The 21595-nt window shown below is 45.9% G+C and overlaps 1 protein-coding gene across 8 annotated transcripts in view; it reads right to left on the bottom strand.

Moving 5' to 3' along the window:
- The window catches only part of AMN1 (antagonist of mitotic exit network 1 homolog), an 851867-nt gene that overhangs the window by 325594 nt on the left and 504678 nt on the right, over window positions 1-21595 (bottom strand). For all 8 annotated transcript variants that reach the window (XM_078673783.1, XM_078673782.1, XM_078673780.1 and 5 more), the window contains one exon: window positions 18156-18373. In XM_078673783.1, coding sequence (XP_078529909.1) covers window positions 18156-18373 — 218 coding nt within the window. The remainder of the gene's footprint in view (window positions 1-18155; window positions 18374-21595) is intronic.

Raw genomic sequence — 21595 nt, forward strand, 5'->3', positions numbered from 1 at the left:
CAGGATTGGATGGAGGAGGTGGGAGCCCTCAGTCCCTACCAGGCGGGGTTTAGAAAGGGGGTATCCACAGTGGACCAGGTTTTTAGACTGAACTTAATCTACTGGAAGACAGCAAAGTTCGATGGCGGCAGTTTGTACACAATTTTTGTGGACCTACGGGCCGCCTTTGACCTGGTGCCCAGGGGGAAACTCTGGAGCGTCCTGGCAGAGATGGGCGTCCCCCCAGACATCCTTTCAATCTTACAGAGGCTGCACCACAGTAATTACGCCCGTGTGAGGTGTGGGAGGTCGGGGGAACTGACTGATAGATTCCCCGTTGGCCGAGGGGTAAGACAGGGCTGTGTGATGGCGCCGACCCTCTTTCGCCTCTTTGTCAACGGGGTAATCGCCCATCTCAGTGCCACCGATCATACAGACGCCCCTAAACTAAAAGGCAGCAGGGTGCCCACGATCATGTTTGCGGATGACACCCTGTTGCTATCTAAAACCCCTATGGGTATACAAAGGATACTCGATTCCTTCATGGCCTTCTGCCTTGATAGAGGACTAGAAATTAATGCCACAAAAACCAAATTCATAGTTTTGAATCCGAGCCAGAAACTGCGCCCGAATCCACAACTGGGAGCCGTGCGGCTCGAGAGAGTAGCCACCTTTGAATATCTTGGTGTGACCCTTAACGAAACCATGACTTGGGGATCCCACCAGGGTAGGGCAAACCTAAAACTTATACAAACCACTGGGGGCATTGCCCGGATGATGACTGGCTCTTCGTACCGTCCATTGGGGGCTCTAATCCAGATATATAAGGCCCAGGCTAGGGGAGCGACTATGTACGGGGCTGAACTGTGGGGTCATATGCCCTGCCAGAGCCTGTCAGTAACAGAAAATAAGTTTATAAGACAGATAGCCGCACTCCCCCCGAGTACCCCGCTCCTTCCCTTGAGGCTTGACTTAGGGCTACGACCACTAGCTGACGAGATAAGCCTGAGACCCATAGCCTTTTGGCGTAGGCTATGGAGTAGTGATGATCTCGCAGACTACAGGGCGGAACTGGTCGAAATACTGAATCACCCCAAGGTGCTTAGTATCCCCTGGGTCAAAAACATTAAAGCAACCTGTATGGAACTAGGGCTCCCTGAGTTATGGACGGAGCCGGCGACGGCAGCATTAAACATTTCTAAGAGGTCCCTGTCGAATTTGTACCACGAACGCAAATGGGCAAGGGCTAAAGCTGCCCAGCCAGACGGGTCACTATCATCTGTGTTCTTGCAAAGTAAGGATCTTTATAAGTTTGAGAAGGCTCTGGATCCCATCTACCCCATACTTGCCAGAAAGCTGTTCCTCCAGTGGAGGTATGGCACACTGCCCTTCCGGTCCTTTACAAGCTTGTGGTCATCGGCTTCCCCTGTAAAGCACTGTCCTGTATGTGTGGATAAGGAGGAAAATGACCTGCATGTGATCTTCTTCTGTCCAGCCTACAGGGCAGCCAGAAAATACTGGCTCCTTCCGTTGATAAGGAATATGGGTGGCAGGGAATATGCACCATTGTATAGGATTTTAAAATCTGATGTTACCGGCCCAACTGTTTTTGCACTCTCAAAGTTCTTTATTAATGTATGGTATACACGTAATCGCCTTTTAAAAGAAGTTGGGTAGTGCTTAGAAATTCCTATCTTTTTTAAGACATTTAACTTTGTAAATGAGTCTTTTAACATATGTATCCAATGTTTTATCTGTTATGATGGAGTTACATGTGTTTTATTTTGTACTGTGTATCTTTTATGACCAAATGGTCGAAATAAAGATTGGAATGATGAATTCCCTGAAAAAATCAAAGGCACCAGGCCCTGACGGATTGCCTGTTGAGTTCTACTCTACATTTCACGCAATTTTTGCGCCGAAATTACTACAACTTTTTAATACCTTTATTGCGGACGCTAAGGCCTCTGGGTCTTTTATGGATGCACTAATTATTAAAATTCCCAAACCCGACAAAGATCACTCCCATTGTAAAAATGACCGTCCTATATCATTAATTAACTATGATTGTAACATTTTTGCTAAAATTCTTGCTTACCGTCTTTACTCTATTATCCCACTTTTGATTAAAACGGACCAAGTTGGATTTGTGAAAGGCAGACTAGCTGCTGATAATGCTTGTGTTTTCTAATATTATCTCACATAGCAAAAATTTTAAAGCCCCCCTAGCAGCTCTGTCTTTAGACGCTGAGAAAGCCTTTGACCGCATCAATTGGCAATTTATGTTTCGTACCCTACATTGGTTTGGTTTTGGTCCCTCTTTTATTTCCTTGGTTAAACTCTCATACTCTTCTCCCCGAGCCAGTATTTTTGTTAACAATCAATTTTCTAGTTTTTTTCCCTATCTAGAGGTACAAGACAAGGTTGTCCTCTTTCGCCTTTATTGTTTATCCTCTGCCTTGAACCTTTTTTGGAACGAATTCGAACTAACCCTAAGATTGCTGGCATCAAACTCACGTCTATTGAAACAAAATTATCTGCATATGCTGATGACATATTGGTTTATATGGCTAACCCTGTTACTTCTCTCCCTCATTTTTTGGACGAAGTCCGATTATATTCCTCTGTTTCGGGTTATAAACTTAACTTTTTTACCTCTGAATTCTATTTGTTATCAATACATGTTTAACTCTACTGATTTCGCGTGGTGCCCTTCCAAAATTAAATACCTTGGAATTTGGTTTTCTTCATCCCTTGTTGATACACTTAAATTTACTTTTGACTCCCTTATAAGGAAAGTTCAATCCCTCCTCCACATTTGGTCTCCCTTATATCTGTCCTGGTGGGGTAGACTTGATACTATCATATACTTTACACTGTCTCTATGCTCCCTATAAAAATTCCTAATTCATATTTTACCCGCATAAATTCTATTTGTACTAAATTCTTGTGGAATGATAAACACCCTCCCATTGCCTTAAACAAACTCATCCGACCTAAGAACGAAGGTGGTGTTTGTTTCCCTAACTTTAAAACTTATCACTCTGCTTTCTTGAGTAAACAATCCTTTTCTTTAGCTTATGATTTTATGGACACTCCAATACCCAGTTGGGTTGTTTTTGAACGCTCACTTCTAAAGGATTTTTCATTCAACACAGTTTTATGTCAAATTGTTCTTTTTTGGCCAACAACCCTGTTCTAAAATACTCCCAAACACTACTTCACAATACATTCTCTAAGGACCTTTCCCCTCTTCAATGTTTTTTTATCGTCCATTGTGTGGTATAATAAATTCCTTAAATACAAAGGAAAATCTTTCTATTACAAATATTGGAAAGAAAAGGATATCTTGTTTGTCCATCAATTTTTCCTCCAATAACTCTATTATTCCTTTTCATGAGTTGCAAACCATATATCAATTGCCTGCATCTTGTCTTACTGAATATACCATTATTACTACTGCCATACAATCTCACCTGTCTATTCTTTCAGTACCTGATACCTTACCGTCTTTCACTCCATCTACTCCCCTATATCCTTTATTTTCGATGCACCAACCTAAAGCTGCCCTTGTATACAAAATATTGTTATCAAATGTTATTGATCGTTCTAAATCAACTATTGAGATTGCTTGGGAAACTGATTTGTCTGTTTCTCTATCTGTTGTAACATGGGATCGATTATGGTCCAAATTGTTTAAAGTTTCAATAGCTGCATGTATTACTCAATCTTTGTTTTTATCTATCATAGAGCTGTTATTACGCCTGTTAGTATTTATAAGTTTTCACCAACATCTTCCCCACTATGTTGGTCATGTTCTAAAGAAACGGGCACACTTAAGCATCAATTATACGATTGTCCCTCTGTTTTATCCTTTTGGAATTCTGTTTGGAATATTTGCATGCCAATGTTTCAATGTTCCTCCTCTTTATCACTATTGAATGTTTTTTTAGGTTCTTTATCAACTGATCTAGATAGTGTACCCTCTAATGCTAGACTACTTGATCTTTTCATTGCTCTTGCTTTTAAAGTGATTTGATCGTGTTGGAAAGATAACTCCAAATTATCTGTACTTACCTGGTGGAATTTCATTTGTGATGAACATCGAATTGCTGTCGCCTCCTCTTCCTCTGTTTCTCTAAAAATTCAATCTGATCTTCTTTGGCTCCCCTTTACTACCTATCTCTCCTCCAAATCTCCCAGCTGATCACCTGGTCTTTTCCTTTCTTGCAAATATTCCCCTTATTCATGATTTTCTTTCTTGCAAATATTCCCCTTATTCATGATTTAGATCTCTTTCACTCCCTTTCCCTTCTTCTCTCTCTTCTCCTTCCTTATCTTCCTTTTCTTCTCCTCTTTCCCCTTTTAGACTATATTTTACATCTATCATATGCCACATGTTTTATCTTATTTTGTTACCCACTTACTACTATATGGCTTACATATTGTATTTGTAAAATCCTAATAAAAATTTGTTAAACTGAAAAAAAGTGATATTCCCAAAAAATCTTATTTCTTTATTTCTTTATTTATTGACATTTATAAAGCGCAGCATATACCCGAAGGTGTCTTGGCGCTGATTAATTTGCAAGCTGCAGGTAATACTTAGCTTAAATGCTCTAACCCGGTGCCCCATAAAATGAAACTTATTTGGTAAACAGCCATGTTTTCAGTTTTTTGCGAAATTGGAGCAATGTAGGACATGTTCTTATGTCCTGAGGCAGGGTGTTCCAAAGTTTGGAAGCTGCTACCACAAAACGACGATCTCCCCAGGCGACTGTCTTGGTGCGAAGCACCGTCAATTGGTTGCTGTTGGAGGATCGAAGATGACGAGATGGTTGGTATGGACACAGCTGGTCTGTTAAGAAATGCGGACCTTGTCTATTTAGTGCCCTATAAACTATACACTGTGATTTGAATCTGATTCTGTTCTGAATCGTCAACCAGTGCAGTCTTGTAATTGCGTCTGATATAGGTGCAAACTTTGGAATTCCGAAGAGCAGCCGGGCTGCCGCGTTTTGTATCATCTGCATTTTTTTTATGACTCTGACTTGGGTATTTAGGAAGAGCCCGTTACAATAGTCCAGTGATGTAAGGACCAGAGAACTCACCAGTGTTTTAATAGCAGTCGTTGGGAGGTAAGGGCTTATTTTCCGAATCATGCGGAGTTTGTAGTGGGCTGTGGATGCCACTTTATTGGCATGATCCATGAAATTTAGACGGTCGTCAAAAATAACTCCCAGATTTCTTACTTTAGTCACTGGTTTAGGAGGGGCACCAAACGTTTGGGGCCACCAAGAAGAGGGCCAGTCCGGTGAAAGTTGTCCAAAAATCATAACCTCAGTTTTTTCTGAGTTGAGTTTCAGGCAATTTACAGCCATCCACTCTGCTATCTCTATCAGTCCATTTAGGAAACGTTGGGCGCCCTCCCCTCCGTCACCTCTTATGGCCATAACCAGTTGTGTGTCATCCGCGTAGGAGGTTAGGCTCATCCCATGTGCCTTGATGACATTGGCAAGGTCCGACACATAGATATTAAACAGTGTCGGACTCAGGGATGAGCCTTGAGGTACCCCACACGGCTGTGTCAACTTGGCAGATTGGTAGGGACCAAGAGTGACGGCCTGAGTTCTATCGATAAGAAAGGAGGCGAGGAGATCTCTTGCCGTGGAGGAGATGCCCATCTTTTCGACCCGGTCGACCAAAATACTGTGGTCGACCGTGTCGAAGGCCGCCGAGAGGTCCAACAATACCAAGACTGCTGTCCCGCCCTGATCTCTTATTGATCTGACATCATCTGATGCTTTAATGAGGGCGGTCACGGTCCCATGGTATTTCCGAAAACCGTACTGAGTGTCATCTAGCAGTCTGTGTGTCTCGATATACTCGGATAATTGTATATTCATAGCCTTTTCCACCACTTTGGCTATGAAAGGAAGACTGGCAATTGGCCGGTAGTTTTTTAACTCGGTCTTATCCGCGCCAGGTTTCTTTAAGAGTGGTTTGAGCAGTGTAGTTTTTAAATTATGGGGGTATGTCCCTGAAAGCAAGATGGAATTGCATACTTGCGTCAAAAACCGGTATAATCGAGTCCATCACTGGTAAAAGAGCCGACAGTGGGCAAGGATCCAACATGGATCCAGTTTTAACTGTCGAAATGATGTTTGATATGTGGTCTTCGGTTAGTGGAGTGAAGCCAGTGAAAGATGGTGCTAACAGGGATTTTGGGACCGCAGGAATAACGGTAGTGGCCTTTATGTGGGTGGTTTAAGCAGTGAAGGCTTGATAGATGTCATCAACCTTAGAAAAGAAAAAGTTGGCCAGAGCGTCGCACATGTCTTGGGAAGGGGGTGGAGTCAGGTCAGGGGTGTTGCCTGAAAGAGATTTAGTAATGTCATATAGTTTTTTGCTGGAGTTCTTTGCCTGCTCAATTTGAGTCAGGTAGAAAGATTTTATCGCCTTTATAATCATGGTTTTGTATACCGCCAGTGAGTCTTTATATTGAGTCTTGCTCGCTGGGCTGTAAGTCTTTCTCCATTGTCTTTCCCAATGTCTATTCTGTTGTTTTTGTTGTTTTAGTTCGTCCGTATACCACGGTGCAGTTGGGATAGATCTATTCTTAGATATTGCCTTGATGGGAGCCAAAAGATTCATAGCATGTCCCAACCAGTCCTGGAATAGTTGTGTGGCCATATTCGAGTTAGACGTGATTAGCGGGCGAGTACTGTCCAGCTGGTTTTTTAGGTCTGACTGATTAATATTATGCCATGCCTTAAAAGAAACTGGCTCAGGGGGGGTGGTGACCTTTGCTGGGATTTTATTTATCTTATTTACCTTATTTTATTTATTTATTGTATTTATTTCTTTGATAAGTCAGCGGCAGCCTGGACCTGGGCTACTGAGGAATGCCCAATCCCCACCAAAAGGGCCACCCGGGAAAGACTCTGTGATCTCCTGTGGATGACGTGCAGGATCCCGCAGAGGGTGTGGACCCAGGGAAAGGCGTCCGCGTCACCCGCTGGCTCCACCAATGGGAGAAATGGGTTGCCTGAAATTAGAGAAACTGCAAATAACCTCGACCTATAGCTAAGGCAAATCCCGGTGGCTCTCCTAGACCCAGATCGGAAGACACTGATTTGTCACGCAGCCTGTACCTATGAATCTAAGTACTGCCACTGCAGAAAGTCCGAACCGGAGCAACGGAAATCCTTGAGCTCAGAGTGGCTCACCAAGCAGCCATTAACCACGACCCATAACTAACTTGTTTACACTGTAAGCCTTTGTTGATTGGGCGACAGATGCTTCATTTGGGGAAGTATGGGGTGGGGGGTGGTTGGGGTTTTCATCTGGGAATGTTCTCCCAGACATTGGTTATGTTATTTTGTTCTATGGTAACACTGTGCACCACACTCGGGATCCTCCCTCGAGCGGCCCAAATAGCGACTTTGAGAACACGCAGATTCCGTTAAGACCCAACTACCTGACCCATTGGAGAACTCCAAATTGTCAGCCCCAAACATCGCCACTTCACTACAATGCCAGATCCATACAATCAGGGTGAGCCCATGAGACTCCTCTCATGGAATGTAAATGGCCTCTTAAATAAAATCAAACTAACTGAGATTTTAAAATATGCTTGAAGGATTAACCCAGATGTCTTGTTATTACAAGAGACACAAAAAAAAGAGCATCGAGGAAGAACTCAATAGCTACTTTTGTATTAATAAAGGCACAGCGCAGCCTCAGGGTACACTTTGGGAAGCGGGCAAAGCCACGATTCGAGGATATGCCAAAGGATTTCTCAAGCGCAGGCGTCAGACCCGCCACCACCAGCTCTCTCCACTTGAAGCCAGGTCACTCCGTCTGGAAATGGCGGCAGCAACGGGTGAGGGAACGCCGACAATTACTACTAATGCATGAAGAAATCAAAAGTATCTCCATCGAATCAGCCAAAATGATATGGCGGTCCTCGGTAGCCGGAGTTTATGATTGGGGAGACAAGAATGGCAAGCTGCTCTATTGGCTCACTACCCACCCCATGGCCAATTGAATAGTCCCCGAAATTTGTGACACACAGGGATGAATCTACAGTACGCCCGCAACAATTGCGCAGACCTTCGCAAATTACTAAAAGGCATTGTACTCAGTGGATCCCACACACACACTGTATGATAGCTTCTCTTTCTTACAAAATATTCCTCTCCCAGGGCTCTCGTAGATAGAACGAAAAACCATAGACGAGCCTATTACAGCTGAAGAAGTTGGTGAGGCAATCTCTACACTCACCACCCAAAAAACCCGGGCCCGGATGGGCTATCCCGCAGAGTACTATGTAGAACACCGCAAAACTCTGATCCCACAACTCCTTGCCCTATTTTCAGAAGCCATAGAGGACGGCTCATTCTCCGCTATTACAGACACAGCCACCATCGTCATACCCATGGCAAACCCTCCCCCGCTTTCCCGTGCTCAGTACCACCTAATCTCCCTCAATAGTGAAATGAAAATATGAGCCACGATTCTTGCCACCCATATAAAAAAGTGCTCCTCGCCCTCATAAACCCTGATCAATGCGGCTTCATGCCACACCACAGCACACATCACTGCTTCAACACCTGCATGTGACCCTCCGCCACCGTGACCTCCTTTCACCATATCTAGCCTTAGTTTTACTCGTTTTCAAGAAGACCTTTGATACAGTCAACTGGTGCTATATGAGATATGTGTTGGAGAGGGCGGGATTCAGCCCCCACTATTGAAAGTTGGTGGGAGTTCTTTATTGTAACCCGTCAGCCAGGGTCCTTATAAATGGAGCTTTGTCCGGGGTCTTGCCAATCGCGAGGGAGACCAGACAGTGATGTCCTCTCTCCCCTCTCCTCTTTGCCCTAGCGATCGAGCCTTTGGCCTGCCGCAGTCGGACGGGTGGCCGGGTGCAGGGTTGGCAAGACTCATGAGGACCGAATAGCTCTGTACGCTGAGGATGTCCTCCTGTACCTGGCTGGCCCAGCCCGATCAGGACAGAGATGCCTGCAGATCCTTCACTCTTTCAGGAGATCGTCAGGCCTACGCCTTAAGCCGGTCAAATCCACGGTGGTGCCCCTCCATGCCTCTAGAGAATGTTTTGAATGGCAGACAACCATGCCCATACAAAGACTCATTTAAATTCCTGGGTATCTGGGTGGCACTTCTCCCTGAACTGACCTGATCCCTCAATGTCAGCCCACTTCTCAGGCATACAAAAGACGACCTACGTCAATGGCAAAAACTTCTCAATCCCCTTGGGAGAGTTGCTCTCTTCAAAATGATGGTTCTCCCCGCCTCTTGTATATCTTCCAAAACCTCCTGATCCATCTTCCTCACAGCTGGTTTCGCCACTTGATGGAGTGATCACCAACTTCCTTTGGGGGGATGAAGTACGTGTCTGGCTCTCACGACCTGCCAATTAGCCACATAGGAGGGAGGAATGGGGATGAAGAATCCCTTCATATATTATCTCACCACTTACCTTTTGGTGATTCATGATTGGTTCAACAGTGGGTGGTCAGACCCAGCATACCGGCTAGAGCTGCGGCGCCTTGGATTCTCTCAGGCCCAAGCTATGCTTTACGGAACCCCAATCCCTCAGGCCTTGCCAGTCCCCCGTACAGCTCTCCTGACATGGGGTTCTGTTTTACGACACATCCACTGGGACACTAGACTCGCATTGCAAACTTTGGTGTGGCATGGGACTTGGCTGTGGGAGGTTGGGACCTTGAGGGATTTTCAGGCGTGGGATCTGATCGTCATCACCTGCCTGGGGGATGTATTGAAGGGAGAACACTTGTCCCCCTTTCAAGATCTACAGCAGGCATACTCCTTACATTCTACACAATTCTTCAGGTATCTCCAATTACGTCACATCCTGGCCATTCACTTTCCTAACCGTTTGGCATTTCCTGAGTTCAGCCCACTGGAGCCCCAGATTCTCATGGGATAGCTCGGGAAGGGAAGGCTATCCCAAATATATCGATCCCTGATGAACAATACCCCATCTCTTAGAACCCGATGGGAACGATGGGTAGGCCCTTTGGAAGATGAGGACTGGTGAGACGCTCTTATGGCTCCCAGAACACTCACTATATCTGCGAGGCTCCGCCTCATTCAAATATATTATCTTTACTGCGCATATCTTACACCGGTGCGGCTGCACAAAGCGGGATTTCTTCCAACCCCGCAATGTCCACGCAGGGAGGGAGAACCAGCCAACTTCTTCCATATGGTCTGGTCCTGCACCATCCTATCCTAATACTGGGCATCAATTGCCTCTGAACTGAGTGGCATACTGGGGTGGGAGGTCCCTCTTAACCCCCTTGCCCTTCTCCTGGGGGTGATGGAGGGGATGGACAGCTCCCGGGCCGACCAGTTGTTTCTAGGAATAGCCATTTTGATTGCTAAAAGAGTCATGGGAGCAGTCCGGAAAGACTCAATACCTCCCTCTATTTCAAGATTTCTCAGGGGAGTTGACTGGTGTGCCGTTCAAGAAAAAGCGGTATATGAATCTAGTGTAGTGTAGTCCCTATTGTACCCTTCATGCAGTACCTGCGCTGTTTACGGATAACATATAGTGTGGGTCTGGTGGTAGACTGACTCTGTACACCCCCGCCGAATATGTTAGCCTATGTTTTGCATTAGCTACCCCGCAGTGCCACTAGAATTTCCTTTTATCAGAGAGATTAGTTTTTGGCAACCTCAGAACACAACAAACCCTGATTCCTCAGACTCGTGGAAACAATATACTACTTTTCACCCAGTCACTCGTGCTGGCTTGTTTTGCTCTCAGAGAGATACATGAAAGAAACAGTTGGGCATGTTTACAATAAGAATTTATTGTACAGTTATTCTTCTCATGTAAAATAAATGCGCTGCAACAACTGTGACACAATAGCTGAGATATAAAATCAGCAGTACAGTTAATAAAAAAAGGAATAGTATAGTTCTACCATTTTACAATAGTCATGAACAGATACATGAATATAAAATGCATTTATAAAATAAAGTGCGTACTCCTAACATTCCTGCCTAGATGTATCTAAATGTACCTAGCATGTGAGTTGCTGCGAAAGAGCCGAAGCCTAAGAGCCAAGAGTCCCGCTAGGATTTAGTTGAACCCCCATACCTGAATAGTGAAAGTGTGGGACTTCGTCCTGGACTTGAGTTGGACACCCCGTAAGGGATAGTCAGACCACTGTCAGGTGGAGCGATGGCATGCCGGACCCGCAGCATCTCTGGTCAGTGTGTCGGCCTTTAAGTCTGGGTTCCCTCCTGCCTACTGATAGCAAGAGGTTCTGTATTTATACAGTCTATGTGCGTGTGTTCCCCATTGTCCAGTATGAGGATGACGTTGGGGATTAAACCTTGTGCGTCGATGGGAGAGGTGAAGTGTACCTCTTGGAGAGTGTAGCAATATCGATTGGGAAAAACCCACCCTCAGCATGGAACTAGGTGAAAGGTTTAGTCCATAAAAGGCTGCAGTTCTTATAAGTCGATATGTCCATACAAGGCATTCTGTCCTTATTTGGAGTTATGTCCTTATAAGGCTCGTCGTTATGAAATGACGGGGAGATGATGTAGGGAAAGGTCAGTCAGTCAGTCAGTCAAAGTACTTTATTTCGATAAATCAATATCAAAAAAAGGCGCAGTACAATAAATATACAATACCAATAATTCATACAAAACAAAGCACACATCATTCAATATTTAAAATATACTTCAGTGTTTTTTTTTTTAAAAAAGACAATCATGTTAAAAGCAAGAAAAGGATTAAAATACATCACTAGTTTCATAAAATCGACATTTATCACAATATAAATTGATCTCTCCTCCGTTGTCCTTACTCCCAATACACGGTATCCTTTGTATAACAAGATGCAAACTTCATAAGGATATAGTCAATCTCGCTTTTCCCATGAGCCTGTTCTTGGAACGCACAGCACCCACCAAGTAACTGGCTACATGGAAGATGACACTAGGGTTATTTAGTAGCTGCAGGAAAAGGAGTGCTGGCCTAACTTGCGAAAACCCTGCCTTTTTAAGAACAGGCACAAGAAACTTTCTCCTCTCCTCTATGAAATGACCACAAAACATCATGAAGTGCATATTGTCCTGCGACGAAAAATTATCGCAGGAACAAGGTAATGATTGTTCAGGCTTACACCATGTTGTATATTGACCTAATATCAAATGTATCATGTTTAGACGGAAGCGAGTTAAAAGGAACCTATGAAAGGGGTGGTTGACCAAGGTAAGGTAAAATTCTGGACCAGGGAGATTGGCAACCAAAAGGTTAGCTCTTACAGTTGGTTTTATGAGCTCCTTTTCCTCTCTTGCTGAAGACAACCACGTATACATATCCCTTTTGGTTATGGCAATGTCTTTATGTGTAATTATTTCCGGTGAGGAAAAGAGCTCAGATCTCCCCAGTGCGTTGAACCCATTTTTTACATAAGTCAGCCACTTAATTTTATGTACATTATCAAGTGAGAGACAATCTTTGAGGATAGACCGATTAAGGGACAGTTCATCGTTCAGCCAAGTCTTAAGCCACATAATTAAAGGGGCCACTCTGATTATGTCTGTTATAAAACCAGCCCCCAACTCAGAATGGATAGAGTAAGATGGCGTAGAATGGGGCACAGACAGGACTGATCTAAAAAATGTATTCTCTGTGACTTGAAGACAGTCTGTCGGACCATAGCCCCATAATGAACAGCCATAGGTGGCGACAGACAGGCACTTGGCTTTATAAATGTTCATGGGGGCTGAGATTGGCCTTGCCCCCAATCTTCTGCTAAAGCCCATAATAGCCGACGATGTTCTTACAAGGGCGCTGTTTCTATTTTTTATTTGTGGACCCCAGCTTCCTTTATCCTCAAAAATGATCCCCAAGTACGGAAATGTGGACACTCTGCATAGTTCTTCCTTACAGCAATAAAAACTTTTCACTCTCTTACACCGTGAGCCACCTCCTGTGATCATTATTTGTGATTTTCTAGCATTTATTTTAAGGTCTAGAGAATTCATGAATAGACCAAAAGTGTCTAATAACCGTTGGAGCCCGACCCCTGTACGTGACAAAAGCACAGCCTCATTCGCGTACAGGAGGACCGGTACACAAGTCTCCCCTATGCGCGGTATATCAGGGGTCGCTTCCTTAAGCACAGGTTCAAGGGCATTAATGTAAACTGTGAACAGCAGAAGGGCCAGAATGCACCCCTGCCTCACCCCTCTTTTAGATTTAAAATGGCTGGTGCGTCGCCCGTCTGAACTAACCCTAACTGAAGCCAAAAGGCCTGAGTGAAGGTCCGCCAACAGGTTCACAAGAGCACGGTCAAGCCCTAGATCAACCAGGATGTGCCAGAGTTTAGTACGGTTCACGAGTTCGAAGGCCGAAGATAGGTCCATAAACCCCAGATACATCGAACCGTCTTTGGCCCTGGTGTATTTGTCCACTAGTAACTACAGGTTTAGGCACTGATCCAAGGTACCACGCTTAGATCTAAAGCCGTATTGCATATTGGATAGAACCCCTCTATCATCAAGCCATGTCTGTAATCTATAGAGGATGACCCGCCCCAAGATTTTCACTGATGAATCAATAAGGGATATCGGGCGATAGCACGCTGGGTCAACCCTACTACCCTTCTTAAAGACTGGGATGATTACAGACTCCTTCCAGGAGGCAGGGATGCTATTCTGACTCAGAACGTTGAAGACCCTGCACAGAACCATAGACCACAGTTTTGGATCACTTTTAAAGAAGTCGGCTGGGACCCCATCTGGGCCAGGGGGCTTGTTTTTTAGTGTCTGTTCAATTGCCCTCTCGACTTCAGAGACCTCAAAAACAACACCGGGGACCTCCAGAGTGTAAAGGGATGAATTTAGCAAGTCCTCATTGAGTGCACTAGAGTATATCTTTTCAAAATGATTAATCCAATCATCATCCGGGATGTTGGATTCGAGGGAAGAAATGTCCTCATTTGAAAAGAATGGCTGATTAACTACCTTCCAAAACTCAGCACTATTTTTAATAACCTCAGGATCAAGTAGTTGCAGCCAAGCATTGTCTTTTATCTCCTTTTTCCTGGTTAGTATGGCTTTCTTATAGATAGATCTTAATATTGATATTAGTGGGCGATCTTTTGGGGTGGCTTTAAGGGCCTTAAGCAAATCAGCATGCGCCCTAGAACATGCACGGTCAAACCATTTTCTCCCCGTAGACCTAGACAATTTTTTGCTAGATGTAAGGCTACTGTTAATATGTTTGCAGATATTGTCAAAGGCAGTTACTACTTGGAGGTTTGATGCCCTTAATTCTAAGCAGGTAGTCACATCGCTTTCTGCTCTATCCATGACAGACTGCGAAACATCCTCTGGAACAACACTTGACCATTTCAATCTACGGCCCTGGTCCTTTACGACCACATCTTGACCTCCAATCACCCTTAGCCTCCTGCGAGTTAAAATAACCGTAGACAGCATCTCTGCTACTACTGGGTTGTGGTCGCTAAATACTGAGACCAAAGTGCTGTAGCTAACTACCTTAGCTAAAATTGGCACGTCATAAAAATATAATCAATTACAGTACCGTCGCCATTCCCCTTGAAAGTAGGAATTCTACTTCCAACCTCCCCACAGCTTGACTCATATAAGTTCCATGCTTCCAAGTAATTTTCAAGTGCCTCCCCCCTATTGGAATTCTCAAAGTGCATTACTGTCGAGTGAGGTGGCCCCTCTTCTAAGAAACTGGCGCATGGCTCGTTGCAGGGATGGATATTGAAATGGCCCAAAAGAATTATTTCAAAATTGTTTACTTCGGTTCTATAGTCTGACAAAAAAGTTTCAATTATATCCAAATTATGCCTAGTACATTCATTAGGACTAGAATTATAAAAATTAATAAATAGAATTTTCGAAAAGGAAAGAGGATTCAATTCAACAATCATACAGTTTGGGGAGCCTACATTGTACTGTGTTAGCACACCTTTTAGGTCAGTTTTAAACAAAGTTAATAAGCCCCCCTTTGGTCTTCCTGCCCCACCGCTAGTAGCAGGGATAAAGAAGTGTCTGTACCCATCCAAGGAAAAACTGTTCGATAAGTCCCACGTTTCCTGGAATGCGAGAATGTCAAAGGTTTTCAGCAATTTAATCCATTCATCATTCCCAGCCTTGGCCCTAATGCCAGCAATGTTTCAAGTCACAATGCGGCAAGGGTGGCCTGTTGTCCCTGGATTTTTAGACAGTCAATCATTTTCTCCTAACGATGATAACGGGGAAAACCGATTAAACAAGGGCAAGATTGGTTCCGGTTGTGGATTAGGCCTACACAAATTATAACAATATGCATCAGCGGGCATAGGAGGTTGGTGATCGTGTTGTGCCCTAGGGAAAAAAACCTGCCTGTGTATGGGATGTGAAGGAGTCTGATGACCAGCATGGGGACTGGTAGTCATACTAAGGTGGTTGTAGAGGAATCCTAACGGGCGCACACATATATTGTCTTCTGTGACCGGTAAGGAGGCGGCCCTTAACAATACAGTGGCGACGTGCTGAGGATGCTTGAAGTTTACAATAACGCAGTCGCCTCTGCATGCTTTTCTCGAAGTACCAATCCAGCCAACTCTGCGCACTGACAATATGTCATTACAAAAAGCAGTGGGGAAGCCGCAATATTTATTTAGCCAAGCTATTACTTTGTTGCTTAAAGATTTTGACATTTCCTCCCGTGCTTCATATGAGTTTGGGTCGACTATTGGGACATTAGTCAAAATCACTGTATACGGTGCACAATCAGGGGGTAAATTAACTATTGGTCTTTTATTCCCAGAGAACCACCCCGAGTTGTTTTCAACTGCCCTGCTGGCTGAGCTATTGTTCCTCAAAGTCGAAGCAGTAGTATCAGACTTTGACACAGACTGGGCTGATCTTACAGATGACACCAGTTGTGTCACTTTCTCCCCCCTACCATTAGAGCTTGGAGGCATTTTAGTTGCAGATGTTCCAGCGCTAGCGTTCTCGGGTACTTTAGCCTGGGACAGGTGTGAGGATAGGAGACCCCCAAGTCTAGATACCTCCTTAGAGACATGATCTAATTTGTCCCCGACCCCCTTGCTATCATCAGCAGCACCTTTATGTGTTGCATCGTTCGTGTTAACGTTAGTGCTCTTCTGTACAGTTACAGCAACTGGTGGGGATGGGAGAGTACTTAATCTAGCTACCTCTTTTGATACTAAATCAACTTTTACCATTAAGTGTATATGTCCATCTCCACTGAGGGCCAAGCAACCTGAATAGCCCCAATAGTGTCATCGAGGTTTTCTGGGGTAGAAAGTACATTAGTAGGTGAAACAGGGGGGCTGATCCTACTAAGTGAAAGGCGTCGATCAGAGTTGATCTTGCTGACCACCTTGACCATATAGTTATCCATGGTGCGGGATATTGTCGATGTTTTTACAGAGAGCAATTTAGCCATTTATGCTGTATAGACAGGCAATTTAAACACAGTATATTGAACACTCACAATGAGAACAGAGTCCTGTGTCCCAGCAGGAAGGATAAGGGTCCGTGGCCCAGCCCAGCCTCTTCCTGCCCCGGACGGCCACAGACGGCCCGCCCTCTGCCCGGAGCGTCACGGGAGCGCCGGGGTGCCGGGGCTGCTGGGGAGTGTAGTTCTGCTGTGTCCGTTCCCCTCACGGCAATGGAGTGCTGTATGCTGGCCGTTCCCCTCACGGCTGATGGTCACTGGGCGTCGGCCGTTCCCCTCACGGCAATGGAGTGCTGTATGCTGGCCGTTCCCCTCACGGCTGATGGTCACTGGGCGTCGGCCGTTCCCCTCACGGCAGGACAGGTAAGCCTGATTGAAGTCCCTAGGGACAGTGTACGATGTTCCCTGGACCTATATCAGGGTACCAATATGAAATATAACACAAGAGGGTGCCCGACCAAACATGAACGGAAATGGGGCAAATGGACAGGTGCATTGGTCTGATTACTCACAGCGCAGGGGGCCTGCCTTTTTCGTACCAGCCAGATGGGGGATAATACTTGCAACCGTAATGAAATGTCCTACACGTCACAGTGATGCAATGACTACCTTGTTTACTTTGTTATACAAAATGCCAATAAAATTGGATACAAAAAACAAAATGAATAATACCTGCCGCCCAAGCCATTCTTATGGTTTTGGGTGGACTGGAATAGTCTGAATTGCCACACATCTAGGAATGTGATGGTTAGTAGTTGTGTAGGTCATAGCGTGGACAGGAGCAATGGCTAGTGCAAGCTGAAGTGGCCTCCTGACGAAGGCTCTGACATTTCTTTTTTTTAAAACAAATTAAGCACTGTAGGTTTGGCTTTAAATTCATAAAAAGCACATACTTCGCACAACCTGATGTTGTTGCCCAAAGCCAAACAGCAGAGACACACTTCATAACAATCTGTCAAAGACAGCTGTTTGCGACGGTCCCCACAAGGTTTCAACTATGTCGTTTTAGTAGAGGACATGCTTCCTTGCACACTGGAAAAGAAGAATTTTGAGAAAAAATGTGGGGGATAATGTGGGGAGAAAGGAACTGACATCAGCATGTAGGAGTGCACTGCTTGAATGGGACTCCGACCAGCGCTTCCAGGGCAGAAAGAATGAGGTCAATACGGAGCCTCATGGCACTACCTACCAGCACCAGACTATGCTATAAAAAATCATTCAGATTCATTCTGGTGCTTGGGGATATTCACAAGGTGATTAGTCTGCGGTTAGAAGTATCCTTCAGAAAGAGGTAGCTGGAGTGCATGTTAAAGGCCAAGGCATGGACAGCTACTTTTAGTTATTAGTTTACTTTGTCTGAAACATTTTTTGGAGGGATTTTGAGCCTGATGACAGAGTAATAGAAAAAAAGTGAATCTATCACAGATCAGTACTGGAGAACCATTGCTGAAGGTTTGCACCATTTTCTTTTAGCATGTTATTTAAGAAACACAAAATAAACTAACATTTTTTCTTTATAAAATCTGGCAGTTACCTTTTTTAATGTGTCAAAAAATATATGTTATACGAAGACTGTCACTCAAACATCTCGTAGCATTTGCGTAAAGGATTTAATTCTTACAGATTAGTAGTTTCAGATGCATGAATTGGTATTTACCTTAGTAGCCGAAAAGTCAATGCTGTGTAGAAATCTGCAGTTTTGACCCAGTGCATGCAGAGACACATCTGTGATGCTGAAACATCCGCTTAAATTGACAATCTGCAATAATTTGCAGTTCACTGCAAGAGCCAAGACTCCTTCATCTGTTAGATTGCAGCATCTTTTCAAAGAAGCTTCAAATAAATAAGGACAAGACAACGCAACGGTTTTGACTCCTACAGAGAGAATAAGATTTCAAAAAACATCCCTCGTTATCAAACAATCTCTCCGAAATGGTGTCTAAAAATGCATAATAGTTTATTGTAATACATTTTCTATTCATGCACATCATAGTCATCCATAGGTGGAACATTTACCTACATCATATATTCAATACTGAAAATAAATCCTAACTTCTTGACATTTTTCTTTTAATTCTATGTCAGGAGCGGAGGCTTCTGATTAGGCTGTATCTTTCTCCTTTATTCTTACTCCAGCAGCCATTAAAAGGTATCAACAACTCAACAAAACTACATTTCCCATGAGCATCAGGGAAAATGGAAATCGAAAATGTCCCAGCAACTGTCCAATCCTGGACCAGGGCTCCTTATATCCTTCTCTGCTGACGCTCTATCCTCCTCTTTCTTCGCTGCTCCAGCAGCATACAGATGAGTGCTTTTTCTGTCTTATTTTTCTGACTGACTTTGCTTGATATTTTCTTTGATTCTGCAGGGTCGCGCGAGTTTATTATCCCGGTAGGGGTTGTGAGTGCGACTCTGTGTGTGTGAGCCGCGGGGGCGACTTTCCGCTCCTTTCGCGGCTGGGGTGACTGGCTCCGTGCGCGGGCGGCCTCCCGCCGCTAGGGGACCGCGCTTCCTCCGCTGCCGCTCTGAGGAGCTTAACCCCCCGGCGGGCGCGAGTCGTTGAGTTTCCGCTTGACAAACGCGTCGGGAAAGCGGCCCAATTGTCTCGTGCACCGCGGGGGAAGACCTGGGTGTTTGTATAGTGATTTTGGCAGCGCTGAGGCGGAATTTCAATTGACGGAGCCCCTGCCTGGAGCCTGAACACCCGCACGGCGGGTAGGATATTCTAGCGCGTTGGGACCGGCCCAGGCAGGAATTTGACGTAGGCCTCATAGAGGAGGTTGCTGGGTCCCTGATTGCGTTATTCCTGACCCCGCTAAGACGGGAAGAAATTTATAACTGCGGACTCTGTCCTACCATAACCCCTAACACTTTCTGCTGTCTGTGGTGTTAGCAGCAGTATGCAATACGACGAATATTACGAAGAGGAAGAGCAGGTCATGTACCTGCCGGTAGATGACCACTTCTGCCAGGTGATGGATTCCTCCATTCTGAAGGCGGTGACACGGGTCGTAGGACCCCTGGAGAAGAAGATATATCAACTCCAAGCGCAGTGCCAGCCCCTCGGGCAAGGGGCAGTCTCTTCGGAGCCATTGGCTTCCACTTCTACTGACCAACCGTCGACGAGTAGCACTGAACCCAAGCGTAAACGTTCTGCGGACGCAGGGGTGGACTCAAGATGCCTTCTCGCGCCTCAAGAAGGCGTTCCTGGACGCGAAGACCGCGGAGACTCCTGCAACCCCACGAGAGGCGCCCTCGAATGCCGCGGGGGATGGTCAGGACAATGCGACCACCGTTGACCCGGATGAATCACCCCAAACCTCGGGTTGGGGATGGGGAGCCGGAACGCTCGTGGCCTGCAGCGGATCCCGCCCAGGCGCCCAGTCCTGATCCTTACTCGGACATGCTTAACCCGGACGAACTCCTCCACCCACGCTCTTCGCATTGGACCCCCGCCGCTAAGGTGGCGGCGTACATGGCGGCCAGACTTCGCAAGCCGTTGGATCAGGAGGTACGCGCTGCCTCCGTGCTGAATGCCCGCGCCCTGACTTCGAGGGTAAGGTCGCGGTAACCCCAGACATCGACCCCAAAATGTCTACCTTCCTTACGAAGTTCGTGAAGGACCCCAAAAAGGGTATAGACCGTTCTTGGAGAGCCTGCCAAGATAAACTCTTGGACGCGGCGGGGCCTTTGGCGAAGATCCTGGACATGGCCGAAGATGCCAAGGCCTCAGGATCCCTGATCTCCCCGGAGATTCTTTCCGGCTGGGCACAACGTGCGATTATATTTTTAGGGAACGCGAACGTGGCTATTTCCACGGAACGGCGAAGGTCTATTCTGATCAAGATAGACCTGAAGTTGGAAGAACTGGCCACCTCTGAGGCAGGCACGATGGCGGAAGACAACCTCTTCGGTGACCCGTTCGTCCGGGAGCTGGGTAAATTTGTCAATACCTTCAATTCCCTGGACAAGGCCCAGGCCTCCGTGAAGCGAATCTTCACTCCCCGTGTTTTTGGCGCAGCCAGTCGAGGAAGGGGCCGTTCGTCTGGCCGACCCTATAACAGAGGCTCCTTCAAGCAAGGCGATTCCCACCGGGGCCAATACCAGGACCCTTAGAAATTCGGAAACTTCTATCAGACCAGAGGTTATCCCCGCCGCCGCGCTGGAAGAGGAAGAGAAGACGGCGGCTCCAATACCCACAAAGGTGAGACTCCAGAATGTAATGGGTCTAAAAGTGGGGGGGAGACTCCAGTATTTTCTTCTGCATGGTCTTCGCTCACCTCCGACGCCTGGGTCCTACAGACCGTCGGAGGGTTTCAAATAGAGTTCTCGGGACTCCCCAGGCAGTCTGTTCACCCCAAACCTATCACTTTCACACCAGCCCAATGCTCGCTGATAGACAGAGAAGTCGCAGACCTACTTCAGAAAGGGGCTATATTGTGCGGACAGACCTGCACCCGCGAGGTTTTCTCAGCAATCTTTTTCTAGTAGAGAAACAGGACGGGGGCTACCGCCCAGTGATAAACCTCAGGGAGTTCAATGGCTGGCTGATATACCGCCATTTCAAGATGGGGGTATTCACCTCTTGCGGGATCTGCTTTTGGAGGGGGACTGGATGGTCCGGCTGGACCTGAAGGATGCCTACCTCACGATCCCCATCTTTGCTCCCCACCGGCGTTTTCTTCAGTTCCGGTGGGGTCCACAGGTCTACGAGTTTGCCTCCCTTCCTTTCGGACTGTCCTCCGCTCCGTGGTGTTTTACCAAGGTACTAAAGCCAGTGGTGTAGCGTCTGCGCACGGAGGGCATCCGCCTGATAATTTATCTGGACGACATGCTCTTCCTGCATCGATGCCCGCAGTCTTTGCTGGTCCACCTGCAGAGGACGGTCGACCTTTTGGAATCCTTGGGCTTCATAGTCAATCAAGCCAAGTCGGACTTCCGACCATCCCGGAGGATGCAGTTTCTGGGTTTCATGATCGACTCGGTGGATGCCACCTTGTCCCTGCCGTCTCGAAAGCTGTCCAAGATCAGACACGAATTGAGACGGACTCTGGCACGCCCAACGATACTGCTGCGGCACTTGGCCAGGGTTGT

The sequence above is a fragment of the Lissotriton helveticus genome, chromosome 1_1, assembly GCF_964261635.1.
Source record: "Lissotriton helveticus chromosome 1_1, aLisHel1.1, whole genome shotgun sequence".
Taxonomy (NCBI): Eukaryota; Metazoa; Chordata; class Amphibia; order Caudata; family Salamandridae; genus Lissotriton; species Lissotriton helveticus.